Here is a 23,244-nt window from a genome sequence, read left to right on the forward strand (position 1 = left end):
GGATGTTTTTCAGCAGCAGGGACTTGGAGACTAGTCAGGATCGAGGGAAAGATGAACGGAGCAAAGTACAGAGAGATCCTTGATGAAAACCTGCTCCAGAGCGCTCAGGACCTCAGACTGGGGCGAATGTTTCCCTTCTAACAGGATAACGACCCTAAGCACAACTCTGAATTTCCTTGAGTGGCCCAGCCAGAGCCCGGACTTGAACAAACTACTGAGTAAATGTGATATTTCAGTTTTTTATTTTTAATACATTTGCAAAAATTCTAAAAACCTGTTTTTGCTTTGTCATTATGGGGTATTGTGTGTAGATTGATTAGGGGAAAAAAACTATTTAATCAATTTTAGAATAAGGCTGTAACGTAACAAAATGTGGAAAAAGTCAAGGGGTCTGAATACTTTCTTATGTGTCTTACCTTTAGAAGTGTTTACTTCAGGCTGACTACTAGCATCTATTGAGTTACAATGTCCCATAAATTGAATGTCCAAATCAATTTAAAGTGAGTTTTGCAGGGACACAATTCGAAAGGAAGGCTAAAGCAAAGAAAATGTACTTTTACTGTTTGCGATTCACAAATTATTATTTTGATGGCCATGATTTGATTCACCGCAATTTAACAGAGCCTCAACTACTACAATGGTGAAGCACATCATTCAATTAGTCAAAAATAATCATTAAAAAAAATATTGATTCATATTAATTAAATGAATCACTATTCTATTTTTTTTGTACTGTTTTGAGAAATGTGAGGAGGGGAATCCATTATACAGTAAATTAAATCTATATGGCCTAAACAAGAGCAATAGGAGAGCTTTTTGAGCTGCATGTCTTTATTGTTATTTCATGTGCAACGAGACACCTGGCCTCTCTGCTGCCTATCAGCTATTGCTTTATGTTCTTGTGGATTTAAATAGAAAATTGGTGCAGATTTGAATGATTTTATGTGTGGTATGATTGCTAGTTAACCTACTGCAGATCTGGAAAAACAATCCACCTACCACTATTGTCACTATGGATAGAGGGCAGGATAGAGTTGACTGTATAGTAAGTGTGGCAGAAAGCGTAGTGCATAAGGGAACTACCAAAACACATTGATAGTGGAGTCGCATGCAAGCAGAAATGTGCCTATATGGAAGAAATTATATAGTAAAACCTGCTAAATGGGGAATGTAAACCAGGGGGAAAATGCGCTACCCTCCCATGTGCCCAATAAAAAAAAATCACACAACCCTCCCCAAAGCAAAAAAAAAAACTTCAATAACTCTCCCCTATTTTGGACCTGCCCCCCCACCCAAGTAACTGTCCCTAAGAAGTTCAAGGGAAGCAATGCATATAACATACTGTCCCTGTCCTATTTTGCTGTCCACTTATTCTGAGCAAATGGATGAATATAAAGTGATATACACCAGGGTGCGGCTGAGATGAAAAGGTCAAAGTGCAGGTGGGCAGCAGCTTCCAGCATGTAACTCTTCACTGCTTTAGAAAGTAACCAGTCTATTGAGGCCTTCAGTCAAGAAACCCATAAATCTTATACCGTAGCCTACTCACACGTGTGTACGTGTGCATTAAGCCATATTACCTGTGAATCCCACTGTTCTAATGGACTGTGACATGATTAAACCAAAGTCCTGATTCTTACAATTCTCAGATCCCATGGCATCTATTGAAATAGGAGTGTAAACGGGGGTGGGTTCCTCAGCTACATATTGCCACAATCACTCCTCACCCTCCACGGTGATAGCAAATGTGTAGTTGGAGCCACACATTGGTGGGACGATGGGGTGAGTTTTACACGTACAACGTAAAAGTAAGAAGTGCTGCACTGTATAAAATGCTAACCATATTTTTGTTTTTATTATGGCATTTTGATTTGAGAGGAGTGGTAACTCAGATGACTGATTAAAGTTTCACTAGTACCCATTCTCTCACAAAGTCACATAAAACATCCCATAGTGTAATGGAGAGAGAACAAGGGAATCTTTATGTAAACAGCTCTGCTCTGTGGTACTTGAGGTTTTGTTGGTCTCTTTGTGCCCCCAAATCTTTACTGCAATAAGCAGCCAGAAACTAGGCAGAAAGCACAATGAACCAAGAGTTAGGATTCCCAACCAAAATCTACATGAAACCACATGCACACACTAACACGCCACGCACACACTCATTCCAACACTTTTAATTCAGTAATAATGCCCAAATAGACCAAACACACCCACTCCATGGCTCTGCATCTGAGTCCTGGCATCCAGACTGAGACACACGATGGCAGACATGCAGGTGACGTCCTTGCCTCCCCTGCGGCAGTCCTTGTTGAAGGTGTTGATTTTTTCAGGTTCAAAAGTGGCTTTGGCTTGGATGCGCACCACACTGCGAGACCTGAGGGAAGACAAGGGGCAGGAGGGCCATTACCAGTGTGTGTGTGTGTGCGTGAGCATGATGGGACTGCAATAGTATGGGAGTGTGTTGGGGTGAGTGTGTGTCACTAACCAGATCAGTACTGCTGCACCCAACGCGCCCACAGCCAAGTCCACCAACCCGTCTTCATTGACATCCATCATCCCATGAACACTACGGCCAAAATACTGCAGACCAGCAGAGAAGCATGCTGCTCCAATTCTCTAAGAGAGAGAGGGAGGGAGGGAGGGAGGGAGGGAGGGAGGGAGGGAGGGGAAAAACGCAGTTTGTGAGACAGCAAAAACACTTTTAGTATTGGTTCTGAATAATCCACTGCATTACTAGGGGTTGTATGCCACTGAGCTCACCTGTCTGTATTTGTGTTGTATGCCACTGAGCTGGCCGTAGAACAGGTAGATGGCCCCCTGGTGGTCGTCCTCTAGAGGAGCTCCCACCACAACCTCACTGTACGAGTCACCATTCATATCAGGGATGGGGGCCATCGCTCCACCAAAACGAGAGTTCTGGGACTGGTCGGGGACTTCAAGGGTCCCTTCCAAAATGAAATGGCTCTGTAGAGAGAGAAAGAGAATGAGAAAAAGAGAGAGAGAGGTCATGTGAGCCTGGGTCAGTGATGACTTAACACACATACACAACACTTACACACGAATACAGTAAAACAGACATGACAATTTTCAGAGACATACAGTACCATACATGTTCTCACATTTACTCACATTTGTCCATGGCCAAAATAACCTATTGACATACACTACTGGTCAAAGGTTTTGAACACCTACTCATTCAAGGGCTTTTCTTTATTTTTACTATTTTATACATTGTAGAATTATAGTGAAGACATCAAAACTATGAAATAACACATATGGAATCATGTAGTAACCAAAAAAGTGTTAAAAAAATCAAAATATATTTTATATTTGAGATTCTTCAAATAGCCACCTTTTGCCTTGATGACAGCTTTACACACTCTTGGCATTCTCTCAACAAGCTTCATGAGGTAGTCACCTGGAATGCATTTCAATTAACAGGTGTGCCTTCTTAAAAGTTAATTTGTGGAATTTATTTCCTTCTTAATGCATTTGAGCCAATCAGTTGTGTTGTGACAAGGTAGGGGGGGTATACAGAAGATAGCCCTATTTGGTAAAAGTCCATATTATGGCAAGAACAGCTCAAATAAGCAAAGAGAAATGACAGTCCATCATTACTTTAAGACATGAAGGTCAGTCAATATGGAACATTTCAAGAACTTTGAAAGTTTCTTCAAGTGCAGTCGCAAAAACCATCAAGCGCTATGATGAAACTGGCTCTCATGAGGACCGCCACAGGAATGGAAGATCCAGAGTTACCTCTGCTGCAGAAGATAAGTTCATTAGAGTTACCAGCTTCAGAAATTACAGCCCAAATAAATGCTTCACAGAGTTCAAGTAACAGACACATCTCAACTTCAACTGTAAAGAAGAGACTCTGTGAATCAGGTCTTCATTGTCGAATTGCTGCAAAGAAACCACTACTATAGGACACCAATAAGAAGAAGAGACTTGCTTGGGCCAAGAAACACGAGCAATGGACATTAGACCGGTGGAAATTTGTCCTTTGGTCTGGAGTCCAAATTTGAGATTTTTGGTTCCAACAGCTGTGTCTTTGTGAGATGCGGTGTGGGTGAACGGATTATCTCTGCATTTGTTTTTCAACAGGACAATGACCCTAAACACACCTCCAGGCCGTGTAAGGGCTATTTTAACAAGAAGGAGAGTGATGGAGTGCTGCATCAGATGTCCTGGCCTCCACAATACCCCGACCTCAACCAAATTGAGATGGTTTGGGATGAGTCGGACCGCAGAGTGAAGGAAAAGCAGCCAACAAGTGCTCAGCATATGTGGGAACTCCATCATGACTGTAGGAATAGCATTCCAGGTGAAGCTGGTTGAGAGAATGCCAAGAGTGTACATTTCTGTTATCAAGCCAAAGGGTAGCTATTTGAAGAATCTCAAATTTAAAATATATTTTGATTTGTTTAACACTTTTTAGGTTACTACATGATTCCATATGTGTTATTTCATAGTTTTGATGTCTTCAGTATTATTCTACAATGTAGAAAATAGTAAAAATAAAGAAAAACCCTTGAATGAGTGAGTAGGTGTTCTAAAACTTTTGACCGGTAGTGTACATACACTACATGACCAAAAGTATGGTACTAAGGGGCCTAGCCTAAACCATGAAAAACAGTCCCAGACCATTATTCCTCCTCCACCAAACTTTACAGTTGGCACTATGCATTGGGGCAGGTAGCGTTCTCCTGGCATCCGCCAAACCCAGATTTGTCGGTTGGACTGCCAAATGGAGAAGCATGATTCATCATTCCAGAGAACGCGTTTCTACTGCTCCAGAATCCAATGGCGGCGAGCTTTACATCACTCCAGCCGACACTTGGCATTGTGCATGCTGATCTTAGGCTTGTGTGCGGCTGCTCGGCCATGAAAAACCATTTCATGAAGCTCCCGACTAACAGTTATTGTGCTGACGTTGCTTCCAGAGGCAGTTTGCAACTCGTTAGTGAGTGTCGCAACCAAGGACAGACAATCTTTACACGCTACGCACTTCAGCACTCAGCAGTCCCGTTCTGTGAGCTTGTGTGGCCTACCACTTCGTGGCTGAGTCGTGTTGCTCCTAGACGTCTCCACTTCACAATAACAGCACTTACAGTTGACCAGGGCAGCTCTAGCAGGGCAGAGATTTGACCAACTGACTTGTTGGAAAGGTAGCATCCTATGACGGTGCCACGTTGAAAGTCACTGAGCTGTTCAGTAAGGCCATTCTACTGCCATTGCTTGTCTATGGAGATTGCATGGCTGTGTGGTCGATTTTATTCACCTGTCAGCAACGGGTGTGGCTGAAATAGCCAAATCCACTAATTTGAAGGGGTGTCCACATACTTTTATATATACACTACCGTTCAAAAGTTTAGTGTCACTTAGAAAAGTCCTTGTTTTCAAAAGAAAAGCCATTTTTTTGTCCGTTAAAATAACATCAAATTGATCCGAAATTCAGTTTAGACATTGTTAATGTTGTAAATGGCTATTGTAGCTGGAAACGGCTGATTTTTTATGGAATATCTACATAGGCTTACAGAGGCCAGTCCTGTGTTCCAATGGCACGTTGTGTTTGCTAATTCAAAAGCCATATCTCAGACTGGCCAATAAAAAGAAAAGATTAAGATGGGCAGTCTGAGATGTGGCTTTTTCTTTGCAACTCTGCCTAGAAGGTCAGCATCCCGGAGTCGCCTCTTCACTGTTGACGTTGAGACTGGTGTTTTGTGGGTACTATTTAATGAAGCTGCCAGTTGAGGACCTGTGTGCTGCCTGTTTCTCAAACTAGACACTCTAATGTATTTGTCCTCTTGCTTAGTTGTGCACCGGGGCCTCCCACTCCTCTTTCTATTCTCGTTAGAGCCAGTTTGCGCTGTTCTGTGAAGGGAGTAGTACACAGCGTTGCACGAGATCTTCAGTTTCTTGGCAATTTCTCGCATGGATAGTCTTCATTTCTCAGAACAAGAATAGACTGATGAGTTTCAGAAGAAAGTTCTTTGTTTCTGGCTATTTTGAGCCTGTAATCGAACCCACAATTGCTGATGCTCCAGATACTCAACTAGTCTCAAGAAGGCCAGTTTTATTGCTTCTTTAATCAGCACAACAGTTTTCAGCTGTGCTAACATAATTGCAAAAGGGTTTTCTAACGATCAATTAGCCTTTTAAAATGATAAACTTGGATTAGCAAACACAACGTGCCATTGGAACACAGGACTGATGGTTGCTGATAATGGGTCTCTGTACGCCTATGTAGACATTCCATTAGAAATCAGCCGTTTCCAGCTACAATAGCCATTTACAACATTAACAATGTCTACACTGTATTTCTGATCAAGTTGATGTTATTTTAATGGACAAAAAAATTGCTTTTCTTTCGAAAACAAGGACATTTCTAAGTGACCCCAAACTTTTGAACGGTAGTGTATAGTGTACATGTACACTCCAATTCACTTCTCCTGGTTCTCACCTGCTGAGTCACCCTGTAGATGTAGACCTTGCCCCTCTCCCAGCCCTTACTGAAGAACATGGGTGCTGCCACCAGGAGGAAGTCCGTCACACCGTCCCCATCGATGTCCAGAGGAGCTAGCTCACTCCCGTAGTATGACCCAATCTACAGACACACCATATGACAAAGAGTCAAGCCATTTATACTCTACTCAAATGTGCATAACAGTGACTCATTTATATCTATGTTCACATTTAACCCGAACCATATCACAATTTGAAAAGTGTTAAATTAACACAGTACAATTACTGCCAATAGCATCCAGTGAGGGGAAAACCCCATTCATATCAAGTCCATTTAATTCCCCTAATCTTATTTTTAGCCCACAGACCCCACCAGACAGGAAGGAGTGTAAGAGGGAAGGGGAGGCATCTGAGACAGGATGCACCACCTAACACATCCCTGCCGCACAAGCTTACTGTAAATCTGGCCCCAGTGGCCTCAGGCTACCACAGAAAACACCACAGCAGCCGCAGTTAATCCTAGAGGAGTACTGCATTTCTAATATCCCCTCAGGAATGCGCAGCACCGACTCTAGGACTCTACCCCTCTACCCCTCTCCCTCCCTCCCTCCATCTCCCAAACAACAGTCTGGTCTGACACAGTGGTTAGCCCTTGTTTACTGGGAGCCTGTTGCCCGGGGCGATGTGTATGTGCTCAGTAGCAAACCCTGTTTTGATTGGATGCATACAGATGAGAAGCACATGGGCCAGTGAGACGAAGGCCATCTGGACCGGGCAGCCGAGTCTAGACCATAATGTAATGAAGACTCCCATGTGTCACACATGTGTGCACACAAGCTCGACACGTAGAGCCAGTGTGTGTGTGTGTGTCAGTGTGTGCGTGTGTGTCGGTGTATGTGTGTGTGGGTGTCACTGTCAGTGTCGGTGTGTCGTGTTGGTGTGTGTTTGTTTTTAAACTTAGGCAAATGAACTCAAGCACCTGCCTGTAATGGTTTCCCCCAAGGTTCAGTCCTTGGCCCACTTGTATTAATCATCTATCTCTGTGTGTCTCACCTGCTGGCCCTTGAGTGAGTGTAGGATGGTGAGGTTGCCATTGTTTCTCAGGGTAAAGATGATGACTTTGCCAGTGTGGTTGAAGCGGGGGGCTCCAGCAACATAGAGCTGCCTGCCTTTGGCCGACACCACTGAGTTTACTGTGTAACCTGGGAGATTGGACACAAGGATACACTTTCTGAAGGCACTGTCCAAAAGTTATGGGCGGAGGGTGCAGTTATGAGGGTGCAGTGTGATAACCATTTTGAAAAAACGTTTGCTTAAAAACTGGAAATCAAATGACCCTCCATCGTTAAGACAGTGGATGGTTCAAATGCATTATTATCTAAATATTGAAAAGATGTGGGCTACAGAGTGAAACAAAATAGTACAATTTGAAGCCATATGGCATAAAATATTACAAGCACAGGAGATATTTAAAGGATGAGAAATTAGAGAAAATGTTATTGTGAGACGGGCAGGATAGGTGAGGAACTTGTGGGTCAGAGCAAGTGTGATGTCATTAATGTTTGTTGAAATGTACACCACCGTTCCAAAGTCTGGGGTCACTTAGAAATGTCCTTGTTTTCGAAAGAAAAGCAATTTTTTTGTCCATTAAAATAACATCAAATTGATCAGAAATACAGTGTAGACATTGTTAATGTTGTAAATGGCTATTGTAGCTGGAAACGGCTGATTTTTTATGGAATATCTACATAGGCGTACAGAGACCCATTATCAGCAACCATCAGTCCTGTGTTCCAATGGCACGTTGTGTTTGCTAATCCAAGTTTATCATTTTAAAAGGCTAATTGATCGTTAGAAAACCCTTTTGCAATTATGTTAGCACAGCTGAAAACTGTTGTGCTGATTAAAGAAGCAATAAAACTGGCCTTCTTGAGACTAGTTGAGTATCTGGAGCATCAGCAATTGTGGGTTCGATTACAGGCTCAAAAAGAGAAATGAAGGCTATTCCATGTGAGAAATTGCCAAGAAATTGAAGATCTCGTACAACGCTGTGTACTACTCCCTTCACAGAACAGCACAAACTGGCTCTAACCAGAATAGAAAGAGGAGTGGGAGGCTACGGTGCACAACTAAGCAAGAGGACAAATACATTAGAGTGTCTAGTTTGAGAAACAGGCACCACACAGGTCCTCAACTGGCAGCTTCATTAAATAATACCCGCAAAACACCAGTCTCAACGTCAACAGTGAAGAGGCGACTCCGGGATGCTGACCTTCTAGGCAGAGTTGCAAAGAAAAAGCCATATCTCAGACTGCCCATCTTAATCTTTTTTTTTTATTGGCCAGTCTGAGATATGGCTTTTGGATTAGCAAACACAACGTGCCATTGGAACACAGGACTGGCCTCTGTACGCCTATGTAGATATTCCATTAAAAATCAGCCGTTTCCAGCTACAATAGCCATTTACAACATTAACAATGTCTACACTGTATTTCTGATCAATTTGATGTTATTTTAATGGACAAAAAAATTGCTTTTCTTTCGAAAACAAGGACATTTCTAAGTGACCCCAAACCTTTGAACGGTAGTGTATGTATGTAAATGTTAAGTTGTCTATTGTTTTTGTCTATATGTTTTTCTATTGTCAAAAAAGTAAAATAAAACACACAACAATACAGTACTGCATGCAATGCTAGACATACTATTCATCCATCCCCTATCCATCCATCTATTTATTCATCTCTCCACACACCCATTCATCTATTTATTTATTAGTCTATGCATCCATCCATCTATCCATCTATCCATCCACCTACACAATTCTACCTGCCCATCCAGTTCACTCACCCAAGTAGGCCCCATGGTTCTTCAGTTCTTCTGGGAACTCTTCCAGATAGGAGGACTTGGGTGGGACTACCTTCCCATGACGTGTCTCTTTCAGAACAGCTCCGTTCCAATCGTAGGCCCCCACGGCCCCCACCAATATGCCATCCTACAGGAACAAGCATTTTCACATCACTCGCCAAGTACACATCTCTCATTAGGTCAATGTACCTTTTTGGCCACCGTACAAAAAGGTACCAAAGCAGAGAGTGATGACGGTGGACAGATATGTCTTTTATGAGAAAAATGGGTTGAACATTTTGTATTTTCAGTAAGTCCAATCCTTTCAGTGAGTTCATTTATTCTTTGGTAATTTTCCACTCCCTGTTTTACTCTAATGGATTTTACAACCCTAGAACAAGAGCAGCGGGCAATAAAGAAACGAACAGCTTAGTTACATTTTCCAGCATGAATGCATCACCATCATTGCTAAACTTCCACAATAAAAACACGTGAGCACATTTCACAAACACACATACACACACAGGTGGTGTTGAATGAACTATACACACCGTCACACACAGTTGTGAATGCACTATAGACTATACACACATCACACACTCACGTCCAGAGGTGAAAGTCATTCAACCGTGAGTTACACATCTCTCAGGGCGAGTAAAAGTAGGGATCATGATCAATGACAAAATCCCTGGCAGTGTGTGCAGTGCTCCATTAGGCTGCATGATGCATGGGAATGTTCACTGAGCCCTGCCAAACTCGCATACTGTGTTGTATTATTGTTTCAGACACCGGTGATGCTGTCACCACTGTCACTATGCTTCAAGTTCGCCTGATCCCAGATCTGTTTGTGGTGTCTTGCTGTCTCCAATGGTCACATGGCTTGAAAATGATCATAGGAGTTGGCAAGAAAGCATAAACAGATCTGGGACCAGGTTAGCATTGACCATCAAACTATACTCAGCAGACTGCAGGTACTGTACTATAACAACGTGTTCTGATTCATTAGATAAGGAACCAGAAGAACCAACACAAACTGAATACACACAAGTGATTCAGCGCTGACCTCAGATGTAATCTTCTGATCATCTCCTAAACTACCAGAGCCACTTTCTTAATAACCCCAATCAGTTCAAACAATTTGTCATTTTGGGACAAATCAACAGCTAATCCTTATCCTTTGGAAGAGAGAAAGAAGGTGTTCAAGAGAAACCGTGTTCTACAGGGTTGTATAGTGCTGCATACACAGCCCATGTGAATTTACTAATAAAAGTTGAAATACTGACACCCACGGACAGATTTCAGCCAACGCTAAAGTCATGACTAAATCAAGACAGCAGCGGGGCTGTTGTGAAGATACGCCACGGCCAAGTATTCCCTCACTCATAGTCATAGGCTGTCGACGTGGACAGTTTGACTGGCTGCCATGGCAACTGTTACGGAGTAAAGTAAGTCTCCCATTGGGATGGATACAGTATTATCCATGACTTATGATTTTAAGGATTTGGGAATTAGCTAATAGTTTATTTGCTATTTAGCAAGTACAGACAGACACAGAGTAAGTTTAATGTCCCTGCTGTGATATCCTTTAAGGGTGTTTTCACATATAGTCCTCTTTAAAATAACCAATCTCAGTCCTCTTTAAAGTGAACTCTGGGGTAAAAAAAAGAAGCAAAATAACTCAGTTCTCTTTGTATTCACACTGCACTTGCTTTTGAATGAGGACTCAACTCTTTTGCCAGTTCACTTCACCTATTTTGTGGTCTGAGTCCTCTTCGCATTCACATTGCTATGTTTAAAAAGGAACCAAGATCTTTTTCCAACATTCACTCAATGCACTCTGGGTTTTTACAAAGTGCAGGACAAGCAATTCCATCAGAATGTGTTATCGGAGAGCTTTAAATACTGACACCCACGGACAGATTTCAGCGAACGCTAGAGTCATGGCTAAATCAAGACAGCAGCGGGGCTGTTGTGAAAGTATTCAGTACCCTTGACTCGCTCCACATTTTGTTAGGTTACTGCCTTATTCTAAAATTGATTAAATTGTTTTTTTCCCTCATCAATCTGCACACAATACCCCATAATGACGAAGAAAAAACTGGATTTGAGAAATGCTTGCTAATATATTAATTACAAAAAACGGAACTATTACATTTACATACAGTGGGGAAAAAAAGTATTTAGTCAACCACCAATTGTGCAAGTTCTCCCACTTAAAAAGATGAGAGAGGCCTGTAATTTTCATCATAGGTACACGTCAACTATGACAGACAAATTGAGAAAAAAAATTCCAGAACATCACATTGTAGGATTTTTTATGAATTTATTTGCAAATTATGGTGGAAAATAAGTATTTGGTCACCTACAAACAAGCAAGATTTCTGGCTCTCACAGACCTGTAACTTCTTCTTTAAGAGGCTCCTCTGTCCTCCACTCGTTACCTGTATTAATGGCACCTGTTTGAACTTGTTATCAGTATAAAAGACACCTGTCCACAACCTCAAACAGTCACACTCCAAACTCCACTATGGCAAAGACCAAAGAGCTGTCAAAGGACACCAGAAACAAAATTGTAGACCTGCACCAGGCTGGGAAGACTGAATCTGCAATAGGTAAGCAGCTTGGTTTGAAGAAATCAACTGTGGGAGCAATTATTAGGAAATGGAAGACATACAAGACCACTGATAATCTCCCTCGATCTGGGGCTCCACGCAAGATCTCACCCCGTGGGGTCAAAATGATCACAAGAACGGTGAGCAAAAATCCCAGAACCACACGGGGGGACCTAGTGAATGACCTGCAGAGAGCTGGGACCAAAGTAACAAAGCCTACCATCAGTAACACACTACGCCGCCAGGGACTCAAATCCTGCAGTGCCAGACGTGTCCTCCTGCTTAAGCCAGTACATGTCCAGGCCCGTCTGAAGATTGCTAGAGTGCATTTGGATGATCCAGAAGAGGATTGGGAGAATGTCATATGGTCAGATGAAACCAAAATATAACTTTTTGGTAAAAACTCAACTCGTCTTGTTTGGAGGACAAAGAATGCTGAGTTGCATCCAAAGAACACCATACCTACTGTGAAGCATGGGGGTGGAAACATCATGCTTTGGGGCTGTTTTTCTGCAAAGGGACCAGGACGACTGATCCGTGTAAAGGAAAGAATGAATGGGGCCATGTATCGTGAGATTTTGAGTGAAAACCTCCTTCCATCAGCAAGGGCATTGAAGAAGTGGCTTCGTAAGAAGCATTTCAAGGTCCTGGAGTGGCCTAGCCAGTCTCCAGATCTCAACCTCATAGAAAATCTTTGGAGGGAGTTGAAAGTCCGTGTTGCCCAGCGACAGCCCCAAAACATCACTGCTCTAGAGGAGATCTGCATGGAGGAATGGGCCAAAATACCAGCAACAGTGTGTGAAAACCTTGTGAAGACTTACAGAAAACGTTTAACCTGTGTCATTGCCAACAAAGGGTATATAACAAAGTATTGAGTAACTTTTGTTATTGACCAAATACTTATTTTCCACCACAATTTGCAAATAAATTCATAAAAAATCCTACAATGTGATTTTCTGGATCTCATTTTGTCTGTCATAGTTGACGTGTACCTATGATGAAAATTACAGGCCTCTCTCATCTTTTTAAGTGGGAGAACTTGCACAATTGGTGGCTGACTAAAGACTGTTTTTCCCCACTGTAAGTATTAGGACCCTTTACTCAGTACTTTGTTGAAGCACCTTTGGCAGCGATTACAGCCTTGAGTCTTCTTGGGTATGACGCTACAAGCTCGGCACACCTGTATTTGAGGAGTTTCTCCCATTCTTCTCTGCAGATCCTCTCAAGCTCTGTCAGGTTGGATGGGGAGCATTGCTGTACAACTATTTTCAGGTCTCTCCAGAGATGTTTGATCGGGTTCAAGTCCGGGCTCTGGCTGGGCCACTCAAGGACATTCAGAGACTTGTCCCGAAGCCACTCCTGTGTTGTCTTGGCTGTGTGCTTAGGGTCTTTGTCCTGTTGGAAGGTGAACCTTCACCCCAGTCTGAGGTCCTGAGCGCTCTGGAGCAGGTTTTCATCAAGGATCTCTCTGTACTTTACTCCGTTAATCTTTGCCTCGATCCTGACTAGTCTCCCAGTCGCTGCCTCTGAAAAACATCCCCACAACATGATGTTGCCACCGCCATGCTTCACTGTAGGGATGGTGCCAGGTTTCCTCCAAAAGTGATGCTTGGTGTTCAGGCCAAAGAGTTCAATCTTGTTTCATCAGACCAGAGAATCTTGTTTCTCATGGTCTGACAGTCTTTACATGCCTTTTGGCAAACTCCAAGCGGGCTGTCATGTGCGTTTTACTGAGGAGTGGTTTCCGTCTGGCCACTCTACCATAAAGGCCTGATTGGTGGAGTGCTGAAGAGATGGTTGTCCTTCTGGAAGGTTCTCCCATCTCCACAGAGGAAATCTAGAGCTCTGTCAGAGTGACCATCAGGTTCTTGGTCACCTCCCTGACCAAGGCCCTTCTCCCCCGATTGCTCAGTTTGGCCGGGCGGCCAGCTCTAGGAAGAGTCTTGGTGGGTCCAAACTTCTTCCATTTAAGAATGATGGAGGCCACTATGTTCTTGGGGACCTTCAATGCTGCAGAAATGTTTTGGTACCCTTCCCCAGATCTGTGCCTCAACACAATCCTGTCTCGGAGCTCTACGGACAATTCCTTTGACCTCATGGCTTGGTTTTTGCTCAGACATGCACTGTCAACTGTGGGACCTTATATAGACAGTTGTGTGCCTTTCCAAATCATGTCCAATCAATTGAATTTACCACAGGTGGACTCCAATCAAGTTGTAGAAACATCTCAAGAATGATCAATGGAAACAGGATGCACCTGAGCTCAATTTCGAGTCTCAGAGCAAAGGGTCTGAATACTTATGTAAGTAAGGTATTTCTGTTTTTAATAAATGTGCAAAAATTTCTAACAACCTGTTTTCACTTTGTCATTATGGGGTATTGTGTGTGTAGGATTTTAGAAGAAGGCTGTAACGTAACAAAATCTGGAAAAAGTCAAGGGGTCTGAATACTTTCCAAAGGCACTGTATATACCTAATTACATTTTGGAAGCTAATAGATTACATTTAGTTAAATGATGAGACATAAACATTGCAATCAGAAGATACTGTTAACATGTAAATATTATTTGTAACAGAATAAATAGCAGAAGAATAGCTGCCGATTAAATAATGCTGTAATTGAAAATTGTACACCCAATCTAGGCTACTGCCCCTTTAAGAGCTAGCATTGATTTTGTACCTTATGTTGTGATTCTCATCAAATATGTTGTCGTCTTCTCACACTATTCAAACCCCACAAGCGAATAAACAGCTTATGAAGCTCTCTTTATGGATCACATATTGAAAACAAATAATCTGAACTACAAACTCCACACATATTTTGGAATTTCTGTGCATCCTTGACAATCGCTAATCAATATCCAAGAACAGCACACGTTTTTTTCTGCGAACCTGCGCATCATCATCTTCTCTCTTTTGTGGCACAAATGTGAGGGGTTATGGCAGGTGAAACGGTGTTGCAGTATTCTAGTGTGTGGTGAGGGGATAATGACAAGAAAACCTAAAAAAAGGGAACCGGACCCAGGAATTCAAGGGAACCGAACTCAGACCACCTCTTGAGATGGTCTCAGTTTGGTTTGCTTCGGGGGCTCTTTTGAGGGGTCTGAGTTCCTTTGGAGTGTTCACACTGGACACAATATTAAGAGAACCGCACTGAGTTCACAAACATTGGCTGAAAGGGACCAAGTGTGAAAAAAGTGTTGGCCATACCAGTGTGGAAAAGTGGTTGGAGGAAGTTGCCATATGAGGTTCAAGGTGGGTTGCAGGCGACTGTTTTTTAAAAGGTTACATCCTTATTTCCTCCGTCCTTGTTTCCTCAATTCTTCTCAAAGCGCATTGAAGGAGAGAATCCAGGGCGGAGGAAGAACGGATTTGACAGTGTTACGTTCCCCAGCAAGAAAACCAAAAATGTAGCTCAAACAGAAGGGGGAACTAACAAAGAGTCACTGACAACAAACAAAATGAAACAGGTGGGGTACTGTTTTCAGACACAGCCCCAAGTTGCGACAATGGACGGTATCCTTTCATGCCCTGATATGAGGGAACAGCATTTAAATGGCCAACGTAGAGACAGGAAATGTATTAAGACAAATGAGGATTGAGGAAACAAACAAAGGTGAGATGACACATAACACTGATACCTGGAGAGATCCCTGAAGACTGGGGTTTGGTATGCAAGAGGCAAGACCCAATATTACTCATGTCAGTAGTGCGGCAATGTCAGCCAACTCAATAAACAATGACCTGAACTAAATGTTCCATATTATTTTGACTTGTACTATATTAAATTAATTCAGCTAAAGATATTAGGATTTCAACTATGAGCAAATAAAGTCCTTCACAAAGGCATTGCTAGGACAATCTCAAAATATCTGGTGTGTTGTGTGAGCTTGTTAATGAGTGTGTATCTGTGTGTATGTGTGTTAATGTGTATGATGTGTGTATTAATGTCTCTGTGTGTGTGTGTGTGTGTGTGTGTGTGTGTGTGTGTGTGTGTGTGTGTGTGTGTGTGTGTGTGTGTGTGCGTGTATGTGTTTAGCTGGCAAGCTCTGCATTCAACTAAACCATCTGTACTCTCTTGCCTGTTTTCCTCTTAAAGTACCCCCACCAACAAAAATACTTTCCACAACGTTATCATCTCAAATTGCCCCTGTGCCTAGAATCCAACAATGCATTTTATGAATATATAATTTCCCCCAGAGACGGTTAATGCTTTCTCCAGTATCCACAGTGCCGTGCTCCATGCAAATTAACCTCTTAAGGATCTGACCCTTTTTTTCAATTTTTGCCTAAAATGACATCCCCAAATCTAACTGCCTGTAGCTCAGGACCTAAAGCAAGGATATGCATATTCTTGATACCATTTGAAAGGAAACACTTTGAAGTTTGTGGAAATGTGAAATTAATGTAGGAGAATATAACACATTAGATCTGGTAAAAGATAATACAAACAAAAAAACATGCTTTAAAAATATAGGCCACAATATAAAAAAAGTCCACAATATAATACTGCAGTTTAGGCGCAATTTAGGTTTTGGCCATCAGATGGCAGCAGTGTGTGTGCAAAGTTTCAGATTGATCCAGTGAAGCATTGCAATACTGGACTATTTTGTATCAAGTCTGCCCAAATGTGCCGAATTGGTCAATTGATACATTTTCAAGTACATAACTATAGAGAACATACAAAAATGATATGGTAATACAAAATGTAAGCTTACACACTCCCAGGAATGTCATACATGATGGATCATTAGCTTATACACTAACTTTCACACATCTAGATGGCTGGGCGTGGTGGGTGTGGAGCCAGAGACAGCAGGGGTTCAATCTGTAGAACCCAGTTCATACATTTTAATATAAAAATGGATTTTATCAAACAAAACTATGCTACATTTTAGGATGACAAATCAGAGCAAGATTACTGAATGTAAGTACATTATTTACCTTCAGAGGTGTATGTATCAAACCAGTTGCCGTGATACGTTTTTTGTTGTTGTGCACTCTCCTCAAACAATAGCATGGCATTATTTCACTGTAATAGCTACTGTAAAATGGACAGTGCAGTTAGATTAACAAGTATTTAAGCTTTCTGCCCATATAAGACATGTCTATGTCCTGGAAAGTTAGCTGTTACTTACAACAGACATGCTAATCACATTAGCGCACGTTAGCTCAACCGTCCCGTATATGGGACACCAATCCCGTAGAGGTTTAAACAATAATATTTATACAACACTCTCAGTCTCAGCTCCTTAGAGGTAGCTCACATTCATCATCTCCCACTCATCATCCATCACCAACGTATAGCTCCCACCTGGTTAATGTAGTCTTCCCAAGAGATCTTTAAAGCTGTGTATAAATACAACAGATTCGGTTCCAACAGCCCCGGACACAACTCATTGCAATGCGCCCTCCACATGGCCCAACTTGCAATTTATACCTGGGCCATGTTTAGTACGAAAACGTTCTTGAACGTTGCAGATAGAAATACCACAAATAGAGCTGATGTGATTCCTTATTCTACATGTCAGAGATGCATGTTTGTTCTACATAGCATATTTCTATCTGAACGTTCCAAAACGTTGCTTCCTGCTGAACCCAGTCCAATGGTGGTCCCGACAGTGCGCAAAAAAAGGGACTTTTCATTATCTCCAGCACAATACCAGTGTCAACTAGGGATGGGCATTTGAAATAATTTCACTATTAGAATATTATCATGACATTTTTTCGGATATCCGGATAGTCAAAAAAGAAAAAAACGTAGGAACTGGCTTGCTGCGCAGCCTGCGTGATTTGGGTGCCGCTTGCTTGCAACAGTACTATGGGCAGGGGCCCGGTGAGTTTTACACTGGAGGGAGAGAGAGAGAGAGAGAGAGAGAGAGAGAGAGAGAGAGAGAGAGAGAGAGAGAGAGAGAGAGAGAGAGAGAGATGGTTGCTCTTCATTGTAGCCTACTCCTTCTCATTTAACTAACTGAATTCTGTAATTTTCATTCCATTTTGCACTGATTAGAGTTCTCCCACATTGCTTGCTACACATGGAGGCACTGACCGAAGACAGTACCACTTTCATTGGCCGACAATAACAACAAAAATGCATGAAACCCTTGTAGGCTAATAAAGTATGTATTTTTATGGGGTGCAAGTCATAAAAACTATATTCAAAAGTTTGTTGTGTTATTGAGTTAAGAATTTCAAATGTCATGGTATATCCTTGTGTGTAGCAATGTCACACATATAATTGAATTTAGACAAAGCCTATTCATTGTTAAAATGATAAATGTTTTTCAAAAATTCATACTCTCGCAAATATTCGAATACTAACGTCTGTTCGGATATTCGAACATCCCTAGTGTCAACATATATGAAAACGGCGCATTCCTAAGTTTTGTAGAAAAAAAGATAAAGTTAAAAACTTCTACCCGATGACATCATCAAAAGATACAACATTGTAAAAACAGTGATTTTCAAACACTATGAGATTCGCAGTGACGTTGGGAGCAAGAAAATAACCTCCCTTTAGCTACAGTGGCTTGCAAAAGTTTTCACCCACCTTGGCATTTTTCCTATTTTGTTGCCTTACAACTTGGAATTAAAATGGATTTTTTGGAGGTTTGTATGATTTGATTTACACTTTGAAGATGCAAAATATTTTTTATTGTGAAACAAACAAGAAATAAGACAAAAAAACTTAAAACTTGCATAACTCTTCACCCCCCAAAGTCAATACTTTGTAGAGCCACCTTTTGCAGCAATTACAGCAGCAAGTCTCTTGGGGTATGTCTCTATAAGCTTGGCACATCTAGCCACTGGCATTGTTGCCCATTCTTCAAGGCAAAACTGCTCCAGCTCCTTCAAGTTGGATGGGTTCCGCTGGTGTACAGCAATCTTTAAGTCATACCACAGATTCTCAATCAGATTGAGGTCTGGGCTTTGATTAGGCCATTCCAAGACATTTAAATGTTTCCCCTTAAACCACTCGAGTGTTGCTTTAGCAGTATGCTTAGGGTCATTGTTCTGCTGGAAGGTGAACCTCCGTCCCAGTCTCAAATCTCTAGAAGACTGAAACACGTTTCCCTCAAGAATTTCCCTGTATTTAGCGCCATCCATCATTCCTTCAATTCTGACCAGTTTCCCAGTCCTTGTCGATTAAAAACATCCCCACAGCATGATGCTGCCACCACCATGCTTCACTGTGGGGATGGTGTTCTCGGGGTGATGAGAGGTGTTGGGTTTGCGCCAGACATAGCGTTTTCCTTGATGGCCAAAAATCTCAATTTTAGTCTCATCTGACCAGAGTACCTTCTTCCATATGTATGGAGAGTCTCCCACATGCCTTTTGGCGAACACTCAACGTGTTTGCTTATTTTCTGGCCACTCTTCCGTAAAGCCCAGCTCGGTGGAGTGTACGGCTTAAAGTGGTCCTATATGGACAGATACTCCAATCTCCGCTGTGGAGCTTTGTAGCTCCTTCAGGGTTATCTTTGGTCTCTTTGTTGCCTCTCTGATTAATGCCCTCCTTGCCTGGTCCGTGAGTTTTGGTGGGCGGCCCTGTCTAGGCAGGTTTGTTGTGGTGCCATATTCTTTCCATTTTTTAATAATGGATTTAATGGTGCTCCGTGGGATGTTCAAAGTTTCGGATATTTGTTTATAACCCAACCCTGATCTGTACTTCTCCACAACTTTGTCCCTGACCTGTTTGGAGAGCTCCTTGGTCTTCATGATGCCGCTTGCTTGGTGGTGCCCCTTACTTAGTGGTGTATCAGACTCTGGGGCCTTTCAGAACAGGTGTATATATACTGAGATCATGTGACAGATCATGTGACACTTGAATAAAGTCCACCTGTGTGCAATCTAACTAATTATGTGACTTCTGAAGGTAATTGGTTGAACCGGATCTTATTTAGGGGCTTCATAGCAAAGGGGGTGAATACATATGCACGCACCACTTTTCCATTATCTATTTTTTTGAATTTTTTGAAACAAGTTATTTTTTACATTTCACTTCACCAATTTAAAAAAAAATTGTATGTCCATTACATGAAATTGAAATAAAAATCAATTTAAATTACAGGTTGTAATGCAACAAAATAGGAAAAATGCCAAGGGGGATGAATACTTTTGCAAGGCACTGTAGAAACTCGTTGCAGGTTTTGAAAATCACAGTTTTTTACTTTTAATCCTACCCTGTGATGTCACAGAGACCTTTTTTCAGGACCTTTCTTATCCTTTTAACCACAGATCATAGAAACTTGCTGTTTTTTTTATATATATAGAAACTGGTTTGGTGCTGGAGATTATGAATATGAGGTTGAAAAGTGGCGGAATTGCCCTTTAAGGCTTGATTCTGTCAACATACTTGTTCAGATCAAATGTTAACAATAGCAGAGAGAAAGGCCAGTGCCTGTTGTGTACTGCACATCGCCACCTTGCAATCGGTCAGCATTTTGAAACCATAAATTGTTTGAAAGCTGGACGTTTTACTTCATATAGGCCTAATTATGCATTTCTTACATTGCTTCAAAGTAGCCTAGCCAAAACACTTCCTCATAGCTTTTATGCCATTGAAACCATCATTTATTTTCTGTTCTCTTGGTTTTCATATCAACTTTCTTTCAGTAGCAGCACAATCCTAGTCATATTTAGATCTCCTCTCTTTCTACGTTTTTTAAGGATATTTATTTCCATTTCTGTCATATGAAACTATTGACATGTCCGGTGAGCAACAGTGTTTTCCCACTACTTGCATTTTAGAACATTTGCGCATATTGTCATGTGCGCATTGCTGCTTATAATCTGAATAAATAAATAATAGTTTATCAACATTTTAAGCTAAACTTTCTGATCTGTTCAATCAGTCTCGTTGTGTTTAGAAATTATGGGATTTACAGTGGATGTATGAACTTTGGATTTATCATCCCAGAACTGTCCCAGAGTCTGTTATGAACCGTCACAGACAGGGGCGGTGTGTTCAATAGGGCGATATGGGCGACGCACTGCCAAACGGGAAAAGGAAGGGATTTTTTTTCTAATCAATTATATCACGGCAACAGTAGTTATCAGTGTTGTAATCTAGACGTCTGGTCTGATCTGCCACTAAATGTCCAATCAGGCTAAAGTCGTGCTTCAAATGCCCCCCCCCCCCCCCCCTTTTGGGGCGATTTCAGTCAGGTTGAAAATCGCCCAGAAGTCTGTCATAGACTCCCATGTAAAATCTATTTTTTTCAAATATCAGAGCTTTCAATACAATCTCTATGGGTTTCTGAGGGCTTGCACTTACGCGCTTTCGTCATACGTAACATAACCATGAACGTAACTAAGAAAAGAGCGGGTAGCCTCATCAATCAATTCACTATTACTGTCAAAATGGCAGTGCAACTCGATTGTCTCTTTGAAAGAAGTTCCTTTTTGTCGGCGAACAAATCAAGATAAATTGGCAACGAAACAATTAGGACCTCCCAGACCAAATTTAATAATTCAACAGGTTTCTACTAAAGGCGGAAAGTCCTACACCCGAGGATTTTCCAAAAATTGGTACGAACGAAAAAATAACATTGCCACTCAACTGGATGAGGGATACAGGCTAGCTGTCCGCCGCCACAACGATGAGGTTAGTGTTGATAATCACAAGTTTACTGGAGAACTGAGACCAAGTAGAGACTTTGGACAGGGTGGATATGGTATAATAAAGGCAGTTTATTCAGAGGTAAAGATATCTGGAATCGCGTGCACGGACCAGTTCGTCAAACTCTTAGGGAGCTATACATTAAGCCCAATTACTTACCATATCAGATAAGAGAAATTGCTGCAGCTACATATATTTTACATCCTGGCCATACATAGTTCACTATTTGCATCACTTACCAAAATATTACATGTGGTCATATATGCTTGGAAAGTGGAGATGCCATAGAACGTCAAAAAAGTAAACATTGCTGGAGACACATTGCCGTTTTGGAGAAGACATCGTGTTTGCTAGCGAAGAGATTTGTTGTGGCAAATGAACTTGGGCTGGGAATTGCCAGGAACCTCACGATAAGATATATGCATTGCGAGTCTCATGATTCTATACGTATTGCGATTCGATACTGTGATTTTATTGCGCACCATATGTCTGTTGCAGAGGGATCAGAAAGCCATGAGAACGAGTTTTGATCAGTCATGGAAATAAAAGTGCTGAAAACAAATTGGCTCCCAATGTGAAAAGATTGAGAACAAGCTATGAAGGAACAATAATGGTGTTTTGGTGCAGGTACAGCCAACTAGCGCTAAAATATTGCGATATTGTCAATACAGTATATCGTAAAGTATCACTATGTAACTCGATTTCTTTCACCCCAATCCCTCAAATTAACGGTAAATAACTGAATTGTTTGCCCCACATTTAGCTAAGATGATTAGCTAGCCAGCTAAAATGTTTTATTTAGTTAGCAGTCGCATCTACAATAGTTTACTGTCAATAACATGTCTCCAAAAATGACGTGGTGTCTCCAATTGTGTTGACATTTTACAATTGCGATGCGCATCCATGAGTATCCACTTTCTGTAGCTCAGCTGGTAGAGCACGGCGCTTGTAACGCCAAGGTAGTGGGTTCGATCCCCAGGACCACCCATACACAAAAATGTATGCACGCATGACTGTAAGTCGCTTTGGATAAAAGCGTCTGCTAAATGGCATATTATTATTATTATTATTATTATTATTATTATCTGAAGAGAGCCCCGAAACATTGTGTGCAGACATTTTATGCAATAAATGAAGTAGGTTGAATCTAGTAGTTCTGATCTTCTGATTGGTCCTGATGAGTTGGGCGAGGTCCCCTCCAGGCTAGTGTCACTGTTGCATTGGCTCTGAGTCGGGTTCTCTGTCTTCAAATGTTCAGCCTAAGAGAGGGGATTTTTGTGTGTGTGTGTGTGTGTGTGTGTTTAACAGTGATGATGATGTGTGTGTGTGTGTGTGTGTGTGTGTGTGTGTGTGTGTGTGTGTGTGTGTGTGTGTGTGTGTGTGTGTTTAACAGTGATGATGTGTGTGTGTGTGTGTTTGTGTGTGTGTGTGTGTGTGTGTTTCCTCAGAGCAAGAACTCGTGAGTTGGAAGAACTGAGAGGCCTATGGCGTGGGTGTTGTCCTTGGCCACCTGCTGACAAGGCTGACAAGATAGGACCCTTTTGTCCATTGTTATTGGATAGGAACAGAACTTATAACCAGCTCCTGACCTAAATAGATCTTAGCACAACATTTTACTCAACATATCATATTCCATATTCACTATAACAAATATATTTACTACAACATTAGCAAGAACCACCACATCCTCAGCCGGCTA

The 23,244-nt window shown here is 41.7% G+C and overlaps 1 protein-coding gene across 1 annotated transcript in view; it reads right to left on the reverse strand.

Annotated features, from left to right (window-relative positions):
* LOC311135230 (integrin alpha-11-like) overlaps positions 1 to 23,244 on the reverse strand; it is a 104,255-nt gene that overhangs the window by 19,281 nt on the left and 61,730 nt on the right. The window contains exons 11-16 of the mRNA XM_084169169.1: positions 9,316 to 9,460; positions 7,522 to 7,670; positions 6,467 to 6,610; positions 2,761 to 2,964; positions 2,486 to 2,616; positions 2,211 to 2,374 (exon numbers count right to left, since the gene is read on the reverse strand). Of these exons, the coding sequence (XP_084025295.1) occupies positions 2,211 to 2,374; positions 2,486 to 2,616; positions 2,761 to 2,964; positions 6,467 to 6,610; positions 7,522 to 7,670; positions 9,316 to 9,460 (937 nt within the window). The remainder of the gene's footprint in view (positions 1 to 2,210; positions 2,375 to 2,485; positions 2,617 to 2,760; positions 2,965 to 6,466; positions 6,611 to 7,521; positions 7,671 to 9,315; positions 9,461 to 23,244) is intronic.

The sequence above is a fragment of the Coregonus lavaretus genome (assembly GCF_964263955.1).
Source record: "Coregonus lavaretus genome assembly, chromosome: 9".
In the NCBI taxonomy this organism is placed as follows: domain Eukaryota; kingdom Metazoa; phylum Chordata; class Actinopteri; order Salmoniformes; family Salmonidae; genus Coregonus; species Coregonus lavaretus.